The 18505-nt window shown below is 34.6% G+C and overlaps 1 protein-coding gene across 2 annotated transcripts; it reads left to right on the top strand.

Annotated features, from left to right (window-relative positions):
* The first annotated feature begins 3606 nt into the window (after positions 1 to 3606).
* Positions 3607 to 17376, top strand: LOC143464632 (chromatin-remodeling ATPase INO80-like). Of its 2 annotated transcripts, XM_076962522.1 has the most exons (31): positions 3614 to 3842; positions 3907 to 4006; positions 4324 to 4463; positions 4720 to 4796; positions 5096 to 5259; positions 9510 to 9563; positions 9720 to 9929; positions 10214 to 10310; positions 10394 to 10471; positions 10614 to 10724; positions 11263 to 11447; positions 11641 to 11796; positions 11920 to 12068; positions 12146 to 12230; positions 12430 to 12547; positions 12640 to 12817; positions 12901 to 12970; positions 13037 to 13221; positions 13417 to 13527; positions 13743 to 14118; positions 14254 to 14346; positions 14458 to 14596; positions 14732 to 14859; positions 14928 to 15095; positions 15233 to 15391; positions 15544 to 15643; positions 16155 to 16225; positions 16294 to 16446; positions 16538 to 16631; positions 16805 to 16930; positions 17042 to 17376. In XM_076962522.1, the coding sequence occupies exons 1-31, from the start codon at positions 3757 to 3759 to the stop codon at positions 17173 to 17175; spliced, it is 4095 nt and encodes a 1364-aa protein (XP_076818637.1). In that variant the 5' UTR covers positions 3614 to 3756; the 3' UTR covers positions 17176 to 17376. The 2 variants fall into 2 exon arrangements, with proteins under 2 accessions (XP_076818646.1, XP_076818637.1); XM_076962531.1 differs by lacking the exons at positions 16155 to 16225; positions 16294 to 16446; positions 16538 to 16631; positions 16805 to 16930; positions 17042 to 17376 and adding an exon at positions 15710 to 16100 and having other exon boundaries at positions 3607 to 3842.
* The last annotated feature ends 1129 nt before the right edge of the window (positions 17377 to 18505 follow it).

Raw genomic sequence — 18505 nt, 5'->3', positions numbered from 1 at the left:
ACCTGAAATACAGAGAGGGAGGGCGTGAGTCTGTCACTATTCTTCAGGATGTCTATACTTTAAACGCTTACGTTTAGGGTATTACCCTAGATCACAATTGGAAAGCAACTCTTTACAAATGGCGTGTGCTGTGGGTATAGGCTAGGCTTGTTAGTAAAAACTCGAGGTCAGGATCTGCTGGAGGTGAGATTATATGTAGCCGAAAACATTTTTAATTTAGCATACTTATTCCCAGATTTTGCGAATGAGTGAATCTGAGAGTGTAGAAAACTGAAAAAATGAAACATAAAGTCTCGCTACTGTAGGCTATTGTTTGTGCTCGTTGCCCTCAGCTAAGTGTTCGCCGTAGTTTGTGTTCGTCCTTAGCTGCCCGGATCCGAGTTTTGAAGATATAATAACCGGTTAGTTCTAGCCTATCGCGAACTTCCGCATAAAACGGTTTTGCAGGGCATGATTTGAGTTAATTTAAAACGTATCCCCTCTATCCCAAACTTACACCTTTTACGACAAATTAGATCAAAAATAGATTTAGATAAAAAAGAACCAAAACAATAGCAAGAATCAAACCCGGGACCTCCAGCATACAAGCCCCATCGTTAACCACTACACCATCGCATTACTTTCTTTCCCCATCTGAAACAAAGGTCATAGATCCTAAGCGAAAATCTGCTGGTCACGGTATTATGATTCAGCAACTTCGGTAAACGGATGGCTGTGAAATAATCACTTTGAAACTGAAATTGACTAAATAATTAAACCTCTAAAATGCGGGCTGTGAAAGATAAACGCAAACTAGCCAACAACGAAATCGTAACCCAACATAACTACGAAAAGTGTACTTGCATTCAAAGAGGTATAGTTTACATCATTTTTACTGCATGTTTTTCTGTTCAAATTTACGGTGCTTCGATGTTTGCTTTTGTGAAAACAACAAAACTATCATCGTTAGTTTTGCAGGATAGGATCAGCACCACATAAATTTGTTGTAGTTGATAGTCGAGACTACCATTCAGTAAGTGGCATACCGTACCAAGCTATCAAATGCTGGACTTTGACAAAATATTCCTGCATACCAAATGTTTGTACGAAAGTAATTTCAGTTGACTTCGCGATAGAAGAAGCTTTCTTTTTCTCTCTAAATAGTACGCGGACGCGGTTGGCAATAAACATCATTATTATGATTTTTATTTATTACATAACATCGTAGCAATAAATCATCAAATCTGAGACATGTGGCAGTGAAAAACATTGGCTGTTCTTTCGTAATATGTTCAACTCAACTTTACACAGCTACAACTAAATAGCAAATAGCATTCACAATATTTTTTGGCTTTAATTTAAGAAATACTGTACCTTCCATAAGAAAAAATTGAAAAAAATAGCATATTTTTTGGAAATATCTCACATTTGTAAAGTGTTGAGATAGTGCATGGCTTTGAGCCACTACTGCGTACAAAACACATGTGTAGCTTTCATAAGAATTATAATCTTTGGCATTTATGGTTTATTGATGCCTTAGCAGAAGAATAAAATGTGTGAACACGTTAGTATGCTATTTGATGGTTAAAGTTTTTAGAACAAAAAACAATAACTTGAGTGCCTGAAGAAATTTGTTACGTACATAATTTAATTATGACATCATCGTCGATTACTCGGATTCAATCGAGTAACTCATGATTACTTGGACTCGACGAGTTAGGTAAGTTGTTGAGTCCAAGTAAATTTTGGTTTTGTCCCATCTCTGTAAGGTACCACAAACACGAAGTCAACGCAACTTAGAAGCATGTAACACTGGAATGTTGTTTATATTCATCAAGGTCTTAGTTGGTCGCCTCTCTGACCACCGATATTAAGAAATAACGGTGAGCCGTTCAGTTTTTTTCAATTTTCTACATTCACTGTTCTTCAGATCTTAATATGTAAAATTACTTAGGTATACTTCTAGGATTTCTGACCTGTATGATTTGTGTCTTCGCCTAACCTCCAGAGATGGAAAGACTTAACTTTTGTTTTATTGTTTAAAAAACTTCACTTAACATGTATTAATGAGGATGTTTCACTTGACTTGACTCAAATCATAATCTAAATTAATTCAAGTTGTCATAGAGTCAGTTGCATTCACTTTATTTGTGAAATAGTTTCTTAAAAAATCATTAAGTAACATGTTCTATTTTGTGTACGAAAAGGTTAAAAATATATAAAATAAGATGTTATGCTTATAATCACACCATGTTTATCTCAATGTTACTTAGTATCAGTTATAAAAAAAAGTATTTTGTAATTGTTTTGACTTGCTATGTTTTAAGACTTCAACTTGTTACATAAACTGAAATAGTTGCATCAACCATATTCAAGAGCAGATCAGGCCGACGTTTTGACTCTTGAGGTGATGTGGGAATTCCCTCAAGCCGAAAATGTTGAAAATTTTAGATTCATAGCGTTGTGAGAAATTCGAAATATTTTTTTTTAACATTTTTTCTTGGAAGGATTCCCAAATTTATCGATTTTTAAGTGAAAATCTTCGGGCCCATGTCTGGGATCAGAAAGTAAAAGTTTTCAAAAAACTTTTTTTTGCTAATTTATTTTAGTTGATTCAGAATGAGATTAGTCTATTTAACTTGAACTTTTTAAATATGACCAAAAAATGAACAACCCTACTGTATCTGTTAACAGAATGCCTGTTTGCGTTGTTTACATTAGAATATCATTACGAATTATTTCGTAATGAATTAGAATATTTCTAATTACGAGCACAAAGAAAGTCAACAATCTTTATGTGTAACAACGCCTCTATTTGACAATCTAACAATGAACTGTAACCCTCAAAAATACAAAAATCAAATACCTGGTGCAGAAGAAACCTCAAAATATTGACCCCTTGGCACAGCAGCAAACGAAATGTATCATCATGTTTTTACGTACAATACCTGCCAATTTATGGTGTTCACTTTTGAAACATCGTGTTCAACAATTTTTGTAAGATTTGATACAATGCTTTCAAAACGCCGTATGCCTGCCTGTTATGTTTTCTTATAAGTAATAGCTGATAAGTAGCCGTAAGCAGATAAATACGCCAGAAGAAAAAGAATGAAAATGTAAAAAGGCTTATGGCCTTAAATAATTTGGGTTTGTAATGAGGATCCATGGCTCAAGTATATATAGTATATATAATTGCAGGAGCTGTGGTAGTAGGGATATACAACTTCTTTGTGCTTTAAAAGACACATTATAGAATGAAATGTGAGCACATAAGTGCTGCATGGTCTATAACTGCATCAATTCTTCGTTTCTAAAAGCTTATGCTGAACATGTAGATATTTATTGTGCTGCCCTCATTAAATAAGTGACATCATTTTCGGCCAACTAAAGCAGGGCTTCTCAATTTTGGAGTTGTGAAACAAATTTGATTTTTATAAACTGAATTGTTTTTTATTATTAATGTTTTATTCGCTTTACTGTTACCATTACGAGATTCTTTTATTTCTGCAGGCTACAGTTACTGTACTTCGATTGATTGTGTGCACTTGTATGATTTTTCCAGAGACAAAAATACCACCAGATTTATAATAGGACATATATTGTTTTAACATAATTAACGTATAGGGTAACCCTCAAGTGGTCGCATAGAAATTTCTTTTCTAAAATGGGGCTGCAGAACGAAAAAGTTTGAAAAGCCCAAAACTAAAGCATTTTAGTGTGACATAGGTGAATTAGAATAATTCAATTTTGACTATAAATGTGTAATTTGATGGCACTATGGACCACTCGTCACTCTTGGATGCTTTCAACACTGATGCATTTTTCAAACAACTTTTGAGTGGTGACAGTGATGATCATGAAAGGTATTTTTGTGTTTAAGATGTGTTTAATTATTTTAAATTTTTGAATTTTTATGTTTTTTTACAGTATGGATGAAGAAGACGGTTCATTCAGTCAGTATTTATGTGAAAAACCACATAATCTGATAGTTGATGCCAATTTGGGGAAATCTAGACAATGGCTTGTGGTATTTACCGTTTTTATTACTATTTTAGCAAATTTCTTATTATAACATATTTCTAATAACAAGTTTTAAAATCCACCCTGTATCATAGTGTAAAACAATTTTATTCACCAATTGCATTAACCTTGTTTTTAATTGGGTCATTTTTTGTGCCTAAAATTAAATCTAATTTCTGTTTTGTAAGGTGTTATAAATTCATTTTTTTGTAAACGACATGTGTTGGTTAGATTTTGGTTACCACGTATGTTTCATTGTACAATACCTTTTTTAATATAAATATGATTATATATAAAAATGCTTGTTTTATATACTTCTTGCAGGATTTGTTTAATGAAGAATCTTCTGATTCAGATAGCGAAACAGAAAATATTGATTTAATGCTGGAAATGCAACAATCCATTTCTCAGTATCGAGATGCGTATCTTGCTGACCCCTCATTGGCCAAGTACATGTACTATAGGTAAGTATTAAAAATTTAATGTGGATTGAGATGTAGAACTTGTTAGATCTTAAACGTGTTTGATTGAATTATTTGTGACTGGCAAATGTTACAAAAGCTGACCGTAAATGGAAGAAGAGTTTGTCAGTTGAAGAGAGTTGAAGAACATCCGAGAAAATATTTTAATTTTTATCATGGTTGCCCTGCCAACTACTAGCTTTTTTAATGTTTCAATAAATGGTTTTCAAGTGTGACAAAATGGTAACTATTTTTGCAGTGCAGATGTTATTACTGGCAAAAGCAAGTGGGAAAATCATCAAAGGTCAATCAAAAAGAAGTATGCCAAGAAAAAATGTACGTATTTGTTCTAGGAATTATTCCTGATAAATGTTTGTAAGTTGCAAATGATCACAAACAATGTCAATCACACCTTTGGTTTTAAATAAACAGACTTTATTGATTACAGATGAAAATTATTGTGCATATTATAATTTATAATTGAAATAGATACATCTGATAGATTTATCTGGTTTGTTTGTTATTAAAAAGGTTTTGTGAACAGGTTTTAGGTTAATTGATATGATACCACATTACAGGGTCTTTGCTAAACCACAGAAATAGTCTCTTACTTCATTTTTTGTGTTACTTTTCAGGTGATGGTGTTTGTAGTAAAAGCTTAAGTTTGGGTACAACTAATGACCAGTCTAGTAGCACCTCGAAAAAACGCTCCCAATCTCTGCAAAAAAAGAAAGCGGGAGGAACGAGTTTACTAAGAAAACAAATTTGGAAAGCAATTTCAAAGAAGGAAATTCCAAAGGTATATAATTTAAATTGTTGTTTTTTGCTGTATTATTCATAACACTACCACATTGAAATGCAGCTTGGTATAATGCATTACCTCACTGCCTTATGAATATCATGTAATTTGATGTGAACGAAATGTTTCTACATGTCAGTTAATCAACTTAGATTCGTTTTAACCTATGGGGAATCCCTGATTGGAAGTAAATTACAGGTGTTGAAGATGGGTAATTACTTATCAGTTATCACCTGAATTTGTGAATAGATTATTGTTAAAAAAAGTGTTTTGTGCATCTCATTTTCTCCGTGAGCGCCAGCAGATTCAGGAGATGGCGGACATGTGGCCATGCCCCTTACAAACCCAGTTTTTTGGGGACATAGAGGTTTTTATTGTTTCATTTATTTTTGTTCATCAAATTTTCTTGTTTGCCAATCTTTATCAGTTATTATAACGTTTGCAGTATCAAGGACTGTTATGAAAGTTATTCAAGACATTGTTGTAAAACCATGACACATAATGGGCTGACTGTTAAACACAGCAGATTGCCTGTTGCTCTGGCTGTCAAGTATTGAAAGAAAGATTTCAATGGTCTTGCCTGGGGCACTGCAAAGCTGATCTATTAGTTTTAATTTTTTTTAGGCAAATCACAGTTGCTTGCTTTGAAGCGGCATGCTTTGGTAAAATCAATTTCCATATTTGTTTTATGTGACAATGCATTTGTTATTGAGTGACTCCAATTAATTGCTTAATTTGAGCTGCGTCAAATTTCGTTCCAGAACCACTGGCACTCAGCCTTGGCCGATAACACTGGTCTGCATGAAAATTTTATTCTGTATGATGCCAACGTTTTCTAGCTAATTTTGATGCGCTGATTTCAAAAATGCCATCCGTTTTTGCCTGTCACATCACGTTTTAAAGTTACGGTCGAAAAACCGCATAATTTTTCGCTTTTACGTTTAACTACCCACTTTTTTGTCAAAAGGATATAATTTATCAAGATAAATTTTGTTATCACAACGAGCTACGTATGTGCATCAAAGCTACGTATGTGGTACCAGAAAAAACTCAAGAGCCTTCCCTTTGGCGTCCCTACGGTATGTAGGGAGCAAAAAAACCATCGCAATGACTGTTATTTTTATATGGTGTGTTAAGGGGTTTAACAGAAGAAACAAATCCAATATCAAGTACCCTAATTTAAAGTCAGCATTGAGGCCTGTACCACATTGTGATGAAATTCCTGTGCCGAATCCTCTAACAGAGATGCAAAGCGCCTCAGAATCTGAAAGAAGTGCAGTTGATGAAGCGCACTATCAGGAAGAAATAAACGATGACTCTCCAAAGCTGTTTTCACAAACTCAGCTGAATGATTTCACAAGAGAGTTATATCTTTCAAAAGAATATGCACAACTTCTAGCATCAAGATTAAAGGAAAAGAATCTTCTAGAAAAGAGCACAAGTTTTGCGCGGTACCGCCACAGAGAGAAAGAATTTGCGGAATTTTTTAGTAAAGAAAATACTCTTGTTTATTGTAGGAATGTTCAGGGTTTGATTGAAACATTTAGGATATCATATTCAGCAGAATATTGGAGACTGTTCATGGATTCTTGAAAGACGAGCATGAAAGCTGTGTTGTGGTACAATGGGAAAACTGTGCCATCAGTACCTGTTGCACATTCTACTGAGATGTCAGAAACGTATGAAAACAGTAGTTCTGTTGCAAATGATAAAGTACCAAGAGCATAACTGGTTGATATGTGCTGATTTAAAAGTTGTAGCTCTCATACTATACTACACTAAATTTCCCTGTTTTCTTTATCTCTGGGACAGTAGGGCAGATACTTCCCACTTTACTCGGAAATTGTGGCCAGCAAGAGATGAGTTTCTGCCTGGATCTAAGAATGTGAAGGCACATCCTCTTGTTGCTCCAGCAAAAGTTTTTTTACCGCCCTTGCACATCAAGTTTGAGTGCATGAAAAACTTTGTGAAAGGTATGGACAAATACGGAGAAGGATTTAGGTACTTGCAAGAAAAGTTTTCGTCTTTATCCGAAGCTAAGCTGCAAGCAGGTATTTTCACTGGACCTCAAATCAGAGAACTGTTAAAGGATGAAGATTTCGAAAAAAAAGTCTATAATGGAATTGCAAGCCTGGAAGGGGTTAAAAGCTGTTATCCAGCAGTTCCATGGAAATAACGGAGCCTCCAATTACAAACAGCTTATTACAGATATGCTCGATGCCTTACAAAAACTTGGGGGTAGGATGAGCGTCAAAATGCACTTTTTACCCTCCCACCTAGACTACTTTCCAGATAACTGTGGGACGTTTAGTGAGGAACAAGGTGAACGTTTTCACCGGGAGATAATGGTGATGGAGGAACACTATCACAGGGTAAGTGGAATGTCAGCATGATTGCTGACTACTGCTGGTGTCTTAAAAGAGAATACTCTACTATATATGAGAGAAAATCAGGTAGATGCGCATTTTCAATAAAATAGATACCGAGGTAGTGAACCGCTGTGCTTTCAATAATAATCATTTTACTGGATTATATCGTTATTGCTGTCATATTTCAAAAATCTTTATTGTTTTATCATAAGAAGACAAAGATGTGTAACAATTCTGTGCAAACTGTGAATTTTTTCGAGTCAAGCTTGTTGTACACCTTACATTATTTGCGATTATTCACCAAAAACGCTATATCACGTGTAACAGTTATCTCAAAAACCTGATGTGCTAGAATAAAACGGACCACAGATTCGGAATCAGCGCCCCAAAATTAGCTATATTTGCATGTTTTTAGTGAAAAAAAAATTTTGAAGTTGAAAAATGCAGGCCAGTGTAATTAATCGGTGCCGATATTTCACATTTTGACGCATATTGGTATCGGCCTTTTTTAATACGGCAGCCGATATCAGATCACTTTGGAACCAGGTAACGGTGCTTCCCTGTCTCCAGCATTTTCCTGGTTGTACAATATAGAGCTAAGACAGGAAGAAACAGCCAATCAGCAGTGAAAATTCTACATGCACAGCTGTTTAACTTCCAAATAATTTTGCTTTACTGTTACCTGTTGATGGTAACATTTTGCTTCCACCCCATACTTTTAAAACACAAGCTGTTTGATAAGTATATATGAAAGTATTTCAAAAAGGTAAAGCTTTCAAGTTCGTATTGCTCAAAATTTTGATGTCAGTATTTTCTGTTTTACTACAAATTAATATCACCTTTAAATATCAGTTATAAATAGGTTTGTTTAACTACTGAATAATCGATATAATGGAGGTTCATTTTAAGCTGGAAGTGAGTAATGAGGAAAAAGACTAAGAGCCACTGATTTAACTGAAGAGTTTGTCAGACATATAGTATTTTGTTTTTTTGGCAAAAATGTTGTCCCTTATTATTACTGTTTTAATACTATTTTTTCTGATTAGCTGTATCCTAGTTGCAGTTTTACATCTATTTTTATTTAAGCTGCTTGAAAAGCTATGTTTTTTGTACAATCAGGTATTTTTAATGGTGGTAACTATAAACTATTATAATAGGTGTTTAAAACAATAAAACCCAGCTTGCCCTTATTGCCACAAAGATGGTGCAATAGAGATGAAGGATATACAAAAATCAATATTATGAGAATGGGAACTTTTTTCAACCTAGTATTTACTGTGAGCAACTGTCATAAATAGCCAGTGGTTTGTAGTTTCAGTTTTCAGCATTCCCAGTTTTATGTGTTCAAAATCTTGGTATTTTCTTTCTACAAGTTTGTGCACACTTTTTAAAAAACAAATAAAAATGCCGTCAAAGGACAATGCACACAGGCAATTTCGGTTTAAAACCACATGTCTCACCATTAATTCCAGAACCAGATAATTTTAATCATGTAGATTATTAGGAATCGTATTCAAGTGATGTTTCAGACTTTTGAAAATTTTTGAGTAAATTTTTGTCATGCAACTATTTTGTGAGATGAAGGTATACTTTAAATTTCTGTTATAGGTAAAAGTGCACATTTCTAAAAGAACTGTAACGATTGAAGTTATTTCCACTAATTTTAAGAAGCTTGATATTTGAGATTATAATGTATTTCGTTGACAACGGAAAGGCTGAAAATTCAGAGGCTTTTTATTCAAATATGGCAGGAAGTCAAGTTAACAACCTTCATTGTAAATTGCTTAGCAGTACAAACTGATACACATCTATTAACATGGAATAGTTTATGTGCTTCTTGCAACCCCTCCTGCAGCTAGTGATATATTCCTTTCTTTACAGGCTTGCAGACAGAGACTACAGAATCAAGCTTTCAAATTGTCATTACTGAAAAAGGTATTACAGTCTAGCAGTTGCCTTATCGAAATATGAGCTGCTTATTTGCAGATGTAAATGATATTTTATCAAGTGATAGCTGAAAAAAAATAAGATGAAATTAGTTTAAGCTATGTTGTGCTTTTCATTTTGTATTATTTGATTATTATCATAAAGGCATGTAAAGATGCTTCAAAAAAGGTTCGTGCAAGGGCAATTGAATCACGTATGCACTGCCGACGTGAAATTGTTGTTAGTCGCTCACGTAGAATGACCAGAGAAGCACAGCTCTTTTGGAAAAAATATGTCAGAGTTGAAAAATATCATAGAAAAAATGCAGAAAAACAAGCTCTTGCCCAGAGACGTATTGATGATGAACTTCGAGAGGTTTGTATTTGTATCAGATGTTGCTAGAGCTTTTATTTTATATTGTTATATAAAATATTTTATATTGTTTTATATTTATATTGTTTTTTATATAGTATAAAAGGTTCCTGCCTGATGTTCTGCTAAAGGATATTGCGTCATTTTAATTTTATCATGTGGTGACTGAAATCAAACTCCTGCTTTGTAAAAAGTAATTTGGAGAAATTGTAGTTTTTTTTGCTCACAATATTCAACCAAGAATACTCATACGTTTGCAAAGTTAACCTCAAATTATTATATTATAGGTATACAAACAACAGCGAAAGTTAAAGTTTCTCATTACACAAACGGAACTTTATGCCCATTTTGTGTGTGGGAAACTAAAACATGATGCTTCTGAAGGTATGAACGATGTCTTGAGTTGAAACTTTTTAACGCTATATGATAGTGTATTTTGTAACAAAATGTTTTTGAACATTATGCAGACGTTGAAGAAAGGAGCAAAGAAGCAATTTTATCTCAGCTGGATGCAAATGACCGGACACTTGATGTTTTTGGCGCTGGTATGCATGTCATTTGGTTCACTCATTTAATCGGTCCTGTTTTTTGATATAACTTGAATTTTCACAAAAAATTTACTTTAAACTTCACAGCCAGTTAGAAATACAGAACTATCAGCGCAGTTTTGATTACTTTTCGTTTTAGATGCAGAGCTTGACAAAGCAAAGGCTTTAGCAAATGTCAACAATGCATTTAACCAACATCAAACCAAGTTGGATATGTTTAAAAACGCTTCAAATGTTGGCCAGGGTGGAAGTGAGTATAATAGTGTATATTAGAAATATTTAGCAAAAGTTTTTTAACTCAATGTCGCTTAACTTTAACCAGTTGTGACAAAATACTTAGCCCGAATCCCAAATCTCTTTAACTCAAAATTTTTGTTTACTCAAAGTGTTTTGCTAGCCTCAGAGCAGAAACAATGCTTGTGTCTCATAATTGGTCAAACATTATTTCTCAACTTTTCATAACAATGTCTCCACAGTAATCCTTTTATACATGCAACTAGGTTTCAACCAAATATGTTTATTTTATGTAGTAGTGTCCACTAAATTTTCACTGAATTGGTTCACCTTATTTTTGCGGCTATTTTTAACTAATGTAATAAAGTTTGGATAACTCGAATTAATTTACAGGGTCCTTTTAATTTTGAATTACAGAACTTCCAATGTATATATGTCTTGATTCATGGTTTTTGGTAATTGCTGTGTATTAGAACTATAAATATATTACTATATAATGTTTTTGAAATTATAAACTCAATTCAACTTTTGAAAACGCTGTTTCATGTTTGTAGGAATGCATACCCGCCATGTGCAAGCACAGCCAAAATTACTTTGTGGAAAGCTGACAAGTTATCAGCTGTTGGGTGTGAATTGGATTTTCAATCTTTATGTTCATGGTCTGAATGGCATTCTTGCAGACGACATGGGTTTAGGAAAAACTGTGCAGACCATAGCTTTTTTAGCAGACTTGGCAGAGGTGATAAAAATATTACACTGCATGTACCGTTACATTTTAAAGTGAAGACACCCAGACAAATTATTTTGGTCAAAATTTATGGTTAAAGCCGGTTAAAAATGTTTACACTTTATTAACTAGGACTTCATTATAATGATATGTGAGTGATAATGAAACAACTGTTTAACTACATATCTTGTCTTTGTTTGTGAAGCGGTTTAATATATGGGGCCCATTTCTTGTAATCGCACCAGCATCAACTCTCAACAACTGGCATCAAGAGTTTTCTCGATTTCTACCGACTTTCAAAGTGTTGCCATACTGGGGCACAACTTCAGAAAGAAAGGTTTTGCGTTTGTTTTGGAATCATGTAAGTGTGGCCTGTTGAGATTTATGATTAATTGTCATACAGAATTTTACAGGATACTGTACATTGCGATACGACGACTGATGATTAAATTATTTATTAACTTAAACTAATTTGTTTATTCAGAAATATGATTCTTCTGATGCTGATGCTGCACCATTCCATGTGTTAATAACGAGCTATCAACTTGCCACATCAGATGTGAGGTATTTTCAAAGAATTCAGTGGAACTACATAGTGTTTGATGAAGCCCAAGCGCTTAAAAGCTCCAGCAGGTAAAACAGTTATGCAAGCTGAATCTAAATGATAACCTGTTGGAGGAAAATCACATTAACACCTTTGGTCTTTACAGTATTCGATGGAAAACTCTTCTTGAATTTAATTGTCGCAATCGCCTTCTTCTTACTGGAACTCCCATTCAGAATACAATGGCTGAGGTATGCTTTGTAGTACAATTACATGAAATATTGTATAGTTTATTTATGCTTTTATCCGCTTTAAAAAAATGCTACTTCTAAGTTTCTTCATTATATGAAAAACTATACAATGGTATTCATAAAACTTCATTAAGAAAGTACTGATTACTTTTCAAAGTTAAGGTTTTAGATTTTATTATTTGTGTGTATAATATCGCAGTTGTGGGCCCTTCTTCACTTTATCATGCCAACATTGTTTGATAGCCATGCAGAGTTTAATGAATGGTTTTCAAAAAATATCGAAAATCATCTAGAAAATAAAGCAAGCATAGATGAAAGTAAGTTTTTCAAACTCTAAAATTAATCCAAAATTGTAACTTCAGTTGATTTTCTTCATTCGTACTTATGAATATTTACATACTTTTCTCAGATGAACTGTCAAGGCTGCACGTTATATTAAAACCATTCATATTACGTCGATTGAAACATGATGTGGAGCATGAGTTGACAGAGAAGGTGGAAGTTAGGGTGCTTTGTCAGCTTGCTCCTCGTCAGAGAAGACTGTATGATGCTTTGCAGAAAAACATTTTGGCAAAGGATCTGTTTAGGTACCATTGAATAATCACAATTATCTCCCTCCTACAGTTTTTGATACAGTCAGGTCAACTGAGTTTACTCAATATTTTCTTAGAGCACAAAAATATCCCAACCAATCAACGAACAACATATTGTTGATGAATTTGGTAATGCAGTTCCGAAAAGTAAGTGCACTTTTAATGGAAGTGTTTTTATGAAAGCTGTCTCCTTGATTGTTAGTATCTTTGCAGGTTTGCAATCATCCTGATATTTTTCAATGTCCGGAGAGTGTTTCACCATTTTACCTGAAGAGTTTACCATATGTAACTCCTCGTTTAATATATGATTCCTATTTTATTCCATCGTTTCTTCAAAGCAAGTCCAAGAAATGTTTTTACTCTGACCTGAATATACACACACCAAACAATGTATACAGGTATTATTTCAATATTTATTCATTTTTTTGTTATGTTTAAGCGTCTACTGCAACATTATTGCTAGTTATACTCAAAAATTAAGTCATGCAGCAATTTACTATCAAGGGTACTTAGATTGGAACTGTTTGTAGGCCCTGCTATGTCTATTACCAAGTGACCTATGTTTAACTGTGTTCTCTCTTTGATGTTGTTAGCTCTCTGTACTCCAATGGAAATGACCCTATTTCAACATTTTCCTTCGTACCACTGTTGGAACTTTCTGTTGGAGAATATTGGAAAATTTTTTGTAAAGGATTTATTGTGAGGTATTGAAATATAATTTTACAGTTGTGAATGTGACAATAAAATCTATGAAAATACACTACTAATACAATTTACCTCGGATTTTTGATCTAACAGAATGTTTATATGGAATAATATTAAATTTACCTGTTTGTTGCAAACTTTATTTTTATCATTATAAAAGACCCCAGTAAAGGTAGTCCTCATAAGCACTAATAGATCTAGATGGCTTTTATAGGTTGCGCCAAATGTTAGACAAAAGAGAAAAACAAAGGAAACAGATTCACCATCTTTTCTTTTTTGGATTAAGACAATCACCTTGCAAAAATGCATTAATGAAACATGATCCAGCACACCAAGACAGGAAAACTCCAAACTTAAGCTATTGCCATGTCAGCATTTCACCATGCTTAATAAAAGGCACCGACAGTTTTACATATCACTTGTCTACAGTAGCTCCTGGTTTGATATTTGGTATCAATTTTAAATATCATTTTTATGGTCACCTTAGTCAAACAATTACAAGTGTTTGTAAAAGTGGTAGTATTATCCCTTGTGGTTTACATGTTCAAGCTGAAGCAGAAAAACATGACATTCATGGGCACGATTTTCAGGTGTGCTAATATTTTGGATTGATCAATGATATTCCTGTTGTTGAACTTGCTAATACCTTCGCTATGTCATGTAATATGTGTGTTCAATGAACACTGTTCATGTTTGGCTATAACTTTTTCAAACTCATTGGGCAGGGCTCTTCCACCAAGTATCGTGCCATCACTGCCATTAGAGTGAATGAGCCCACTGAAATTGCAGCGGTTTTAAAAAACATTTATCTGCCCAAGGTACTGTTCTATTCTTTAGTTTTTTGTTTGTTTTTACCCCGGGCTAAATGCAAAATACTCTCATTAATATTGAACGGCAGTTGTTTTATATTTTCAACACTAATTCTATAGGCTGTTGCTTCAAGGAAAGAATTGTTTTGCCACAGTCGGCGCACCACCAGCTCAGTTTTGCCACCATTTCAAGTTGTTTGTCAGCAAATTAACCCTTATAGAATGAATTGTATATCACCTTGTACTGTTCCTATTTTTGGTAAGCAGTCATCAGATAAAGTTATTGCGTTGCTACGATATATATAAACGATGTCCTAATTTTGAGCATTAAAATTAAAGCTGTATTTTCCAGTGATTACAACATTGTTGACTATTGTATTTGTGTTAATTGCAGACCAAGAAAGATTGGTGACGGAGAGTGGAAAAATGCTAGCTTTAGACATGCTGCTACGGCGACTAAAAGACGGTGGACATCGAGTATTAATTTATTCCCAGATGACAAAAATGATAGATATACTTGAGGTGATAAACACACTTGTGTAAAATAAATGCGTTGAGTTTGATTACATTATCGGAACTATATCATTCAGGACTATATGTTGCTGCGACGTCATTCATATGTGAGACTAGACGGCTCATGCCGGATATCTTCCCGGCGGGATACAGTGGCAGGGTTTCAATCAAGTGATGATATTTTTGTGTTTTTATTGAGTACACGTGCCGGAGGACTGGGTATTAACTTGACAGCAGCAGATACCGTGAGTCTTTTGCTACGTTGCACCCTTCAGCTTCTTGTATTGGAAGACTGCTACGCTATCTACACCTCGAGATTATGTGGTGCTGTATCCTTTCATCATTGCAAATTTGATGAAATCTTTTGCAATATTTTCGACAGGTGATATTTTATGACAGCGATTGGAACCCCACAGTTGACCAACAAGCCATGGATCGTGCCCACAGACTGGGACAAACGAAACAAGTTACTGTTTACAGACTCGTTTGCAAAGGAACAGTTGATGAACGAATGCTTGCAAGAGCAGAAGAAAAAAGCGCGGTAAGTCTTTATGTTTTGTAGGACATGTATTTCATGGAATTGTACGACCGCATCTTAAAATCTTGTCTAGATTTTATGTTGCTCTTTACTATTGCTGGAAACATTGAGAACAGACGACCAGTCACAGTTTGTGAAAACTCTTTCTTTTATAGATTCAACGAATGGTCATATCGGATGGTTTTAAAACTGATTCGCTGAATCAGAAGGAAATGGTTTCTTTGCTTTTAGATGAAGATAACCTACCAAAATTAAGTAAGTGTAGAATTACCAGTCATGATTCATGAGGTTTCTTAAATAAGGTGTAGGTTTTATTTGAAGGTGTAAAAGATGCATGGTTCCATGCATGCTATCGCACGCACTCCAGAGAAAATAGTGGATTTACCTCTTTGAGGTTCAAAGAAATCACTTCAGCTAGACTTCCTAAACTAAATTTCCTAAAAAATGGGTGTTATACAAACATCATAAATGAAATCAATACCTTGGCAAATGCAGTAGAAATAATTTTTCACTAAATATTTTTCAATAATTTCCACTAATGAAGCGGTAAGCCTGATAACTCCAAATGCATTTTTATTTGTCCTAAAACTGAAGACCTTACAAATGATCATTGATTAAAAAGGCATAAATTATAATTTATGCACTCCCAATTTACGTCCCGCTGCATTTTGAAAGCAGTGTCACTACTTACCACGCGGTTGCTTACTGACTATGATTGTATTTTTACATCTTATTATTTTGTGTGTGATATTTTGTGCAACAAAAGCGTCAGAAGACAAAATGAACCAAACATCGTCGGTTCCAGTCAAGAGGAAAATGAAAAGGACTCTGAAAAAGGTAATTGCGTTGTGATATTTTCTATCATCTTTTAACTATCACAGTATTGAAGCGTGTTTTTTTTTCAGGATAAAACTATGCGTTTGGAAGCCCCTAAACAAACACCGTCTAAAAATACAGACCAGTCAGATAATTTATTAAACAGCCCACGTAATAGTGGTAAGGTACTACCTTCCCTCTCCTTTAGTGATTTGGAATCTCAACCAACATCATCAAGCAACGTAAGCCTTACATTTATAACTGAATACCTCCGTAATTAGAGATCTAACTTGTTGGTTGTTGTTTATGAAATGTTTTAAATAATTTGTCAAGGACACGACCGATAACCAGAGTCCAACCGAAGAACAGATTATTGTTGTTGACGACAATTCTTCCAGCCCAGAGCCGCTTACGCCACAATTGCCATGTATGTACAAGAGTAGTCTTCACGACCATTATGTTAGATCAGGCTTTTTCCGCCTGAGAATTTTGTGACCAAATCTTTTATTGTTTTGTCAAAAGCTGTGCAGTTAAGTAGTTTGAGAAGTTATTATGGAGTTTAATGAGATTTTTGTGTACGCCGTTTGTATTTTCTTAAAGTGACACCAGTTATGCGAGGTCATCGAAAACGAGGTCGACCTAGAATCCGACCGATTGTGAACAGCAGAAAGCCAAGATTCTTGACCCATGTGTCAGTGCCGAGGCGGCCATTAAGACGACTACGAGGTAATTAGTACCAGTTTTGTCGAAGTGTAGCATGACACTCTGTGATTCGAAAATGTTACAAAACTATATAGCAAGCATTTAGTATGTTGATTTTCCTATTTGATACTTCAGGTAGTAGAGGAAGGGGAAGATGTTTCTCTGGGCGTGCTGCCGCGATGGCCGGTGCCAGAGCAGGAGCTGTTGCGGCGTCAGCTGCTTCGTTCCGTACACACGGAACTGATTATTCTGCACTTAATAATTCGTGATGCTACTTTGCCCTTACGTTTGTGTGCTTTTTTGTGTACTACGGCCAGATTTTGTTATGGTATTCATACAAAAGATGTAATAAAAATACGACTAATTTAAAAACTTTAAGTACGGAACATTAGTTGCCGGAGCTCGGTACAAGAGAAACGGAAAGCAATCATCCATATAGTGTCTTGTACATTATTTCTGTAAACCACAGTGCAAGGTTGTTACGTATATTAATTTTGAATAAGAAATGATCTATAGCTAGCTACATTGTTGCTGAGGTGGACTTGCATGCTGGCCCACCGCCATCTTTATCTATGGCGGGATCACGAATTTTACGTTTATTTAACTTAGCCAGCTGCTTGCTCAAGATTAAAAAAAAACTTAAATTTCGTTTACAAGAAATTTCTTTGTGCATTTAGGCTCTGGCATCGAGCATCGCGAAAGTATGCTGCCACAATGTTTCACCTGCTAGAAGGCGCCTATATAATACCTTCAAGAGACCAAAGGATAGCCTAAATTCGATAAGCAATGCAATTTGTGAATAAAATAAACATTCACTATTACCATAGTCTTCATGTACCTAGACTCTAGAGTCTAGAGACTCAGGGCCGGATTTAGACCATGAGATGCCCTAGGCTATTCCATTTGTGAGGCACCTTATTTTTGAAGTCAGATTTCTCTCTAAACAACATAACATATCATTACTTAATGTTAAAAATATGAGTGCACTAAACTGTCCGCTCTTTTCACCCACCCCATTCATACATGGGTGAAAAATTTTAAATAAAAAAAAAGTCTAATTAAAACAGTTTTGCTTTTAATTTCAGTTTATTGGATTAAACAGCCGTTACAATAAATGCAAAGTTTATAAGAGGACATGCAACCACCAAATAGAGTATGATTTAGTTATGAAATTTTTATGTTATAAATAGCTTGTTAATGGATTATCTAAAGCGGCATCAATCCCAAACTTCGAAATTGAATTTCGAGGCCCCTGGACTTTGAGGCCCTAGGCTTCAGCCTGCCTAGCCTATTGGTAAATCTGGCCCTGTACAGACTATATATAGGTATATGAAGCCTAAGGTAATAGTGAATGTGAACATGAAGTGAATGTGTACATTTATATTCGCTTCACTATGTACATTATCTAGGTTTATAGAGACTATGCTATTACGTCGTATAACTCACTGCATGGCTAAAATATAACATTTCCGACCTATTTTATGTCGTTGAAGATGTTGTTTATAAATATTAAATCAACAATTTACTCGTTGGAGAGAACAATTTTATCACATTTAAAGAATCATTGTTTCAGAGGTTGCAAGCAATGAGGTTTTCGGT

This window comes from Clavelina lepadiformis, chromosome 1, assembly GCF_947623445.1.
Source record: "Clavelina lepadiformis chromosome 1, kaClaLepa1.1, whole genome shotgun sequence".
In the NCBI taxonomy this organism is placed as follows: domain Eukaryota; kingdom Metazoa; phylum Chordata; class Ascidiacea; order Aplousobranchia; family Clavelinidae; genus Clavelina; species Clavelina lepadiformis.
Note: the sequence above shows the minus strand (reverse complement) of the source record. Positions and strands in the feature narration are given on the sequence as shown.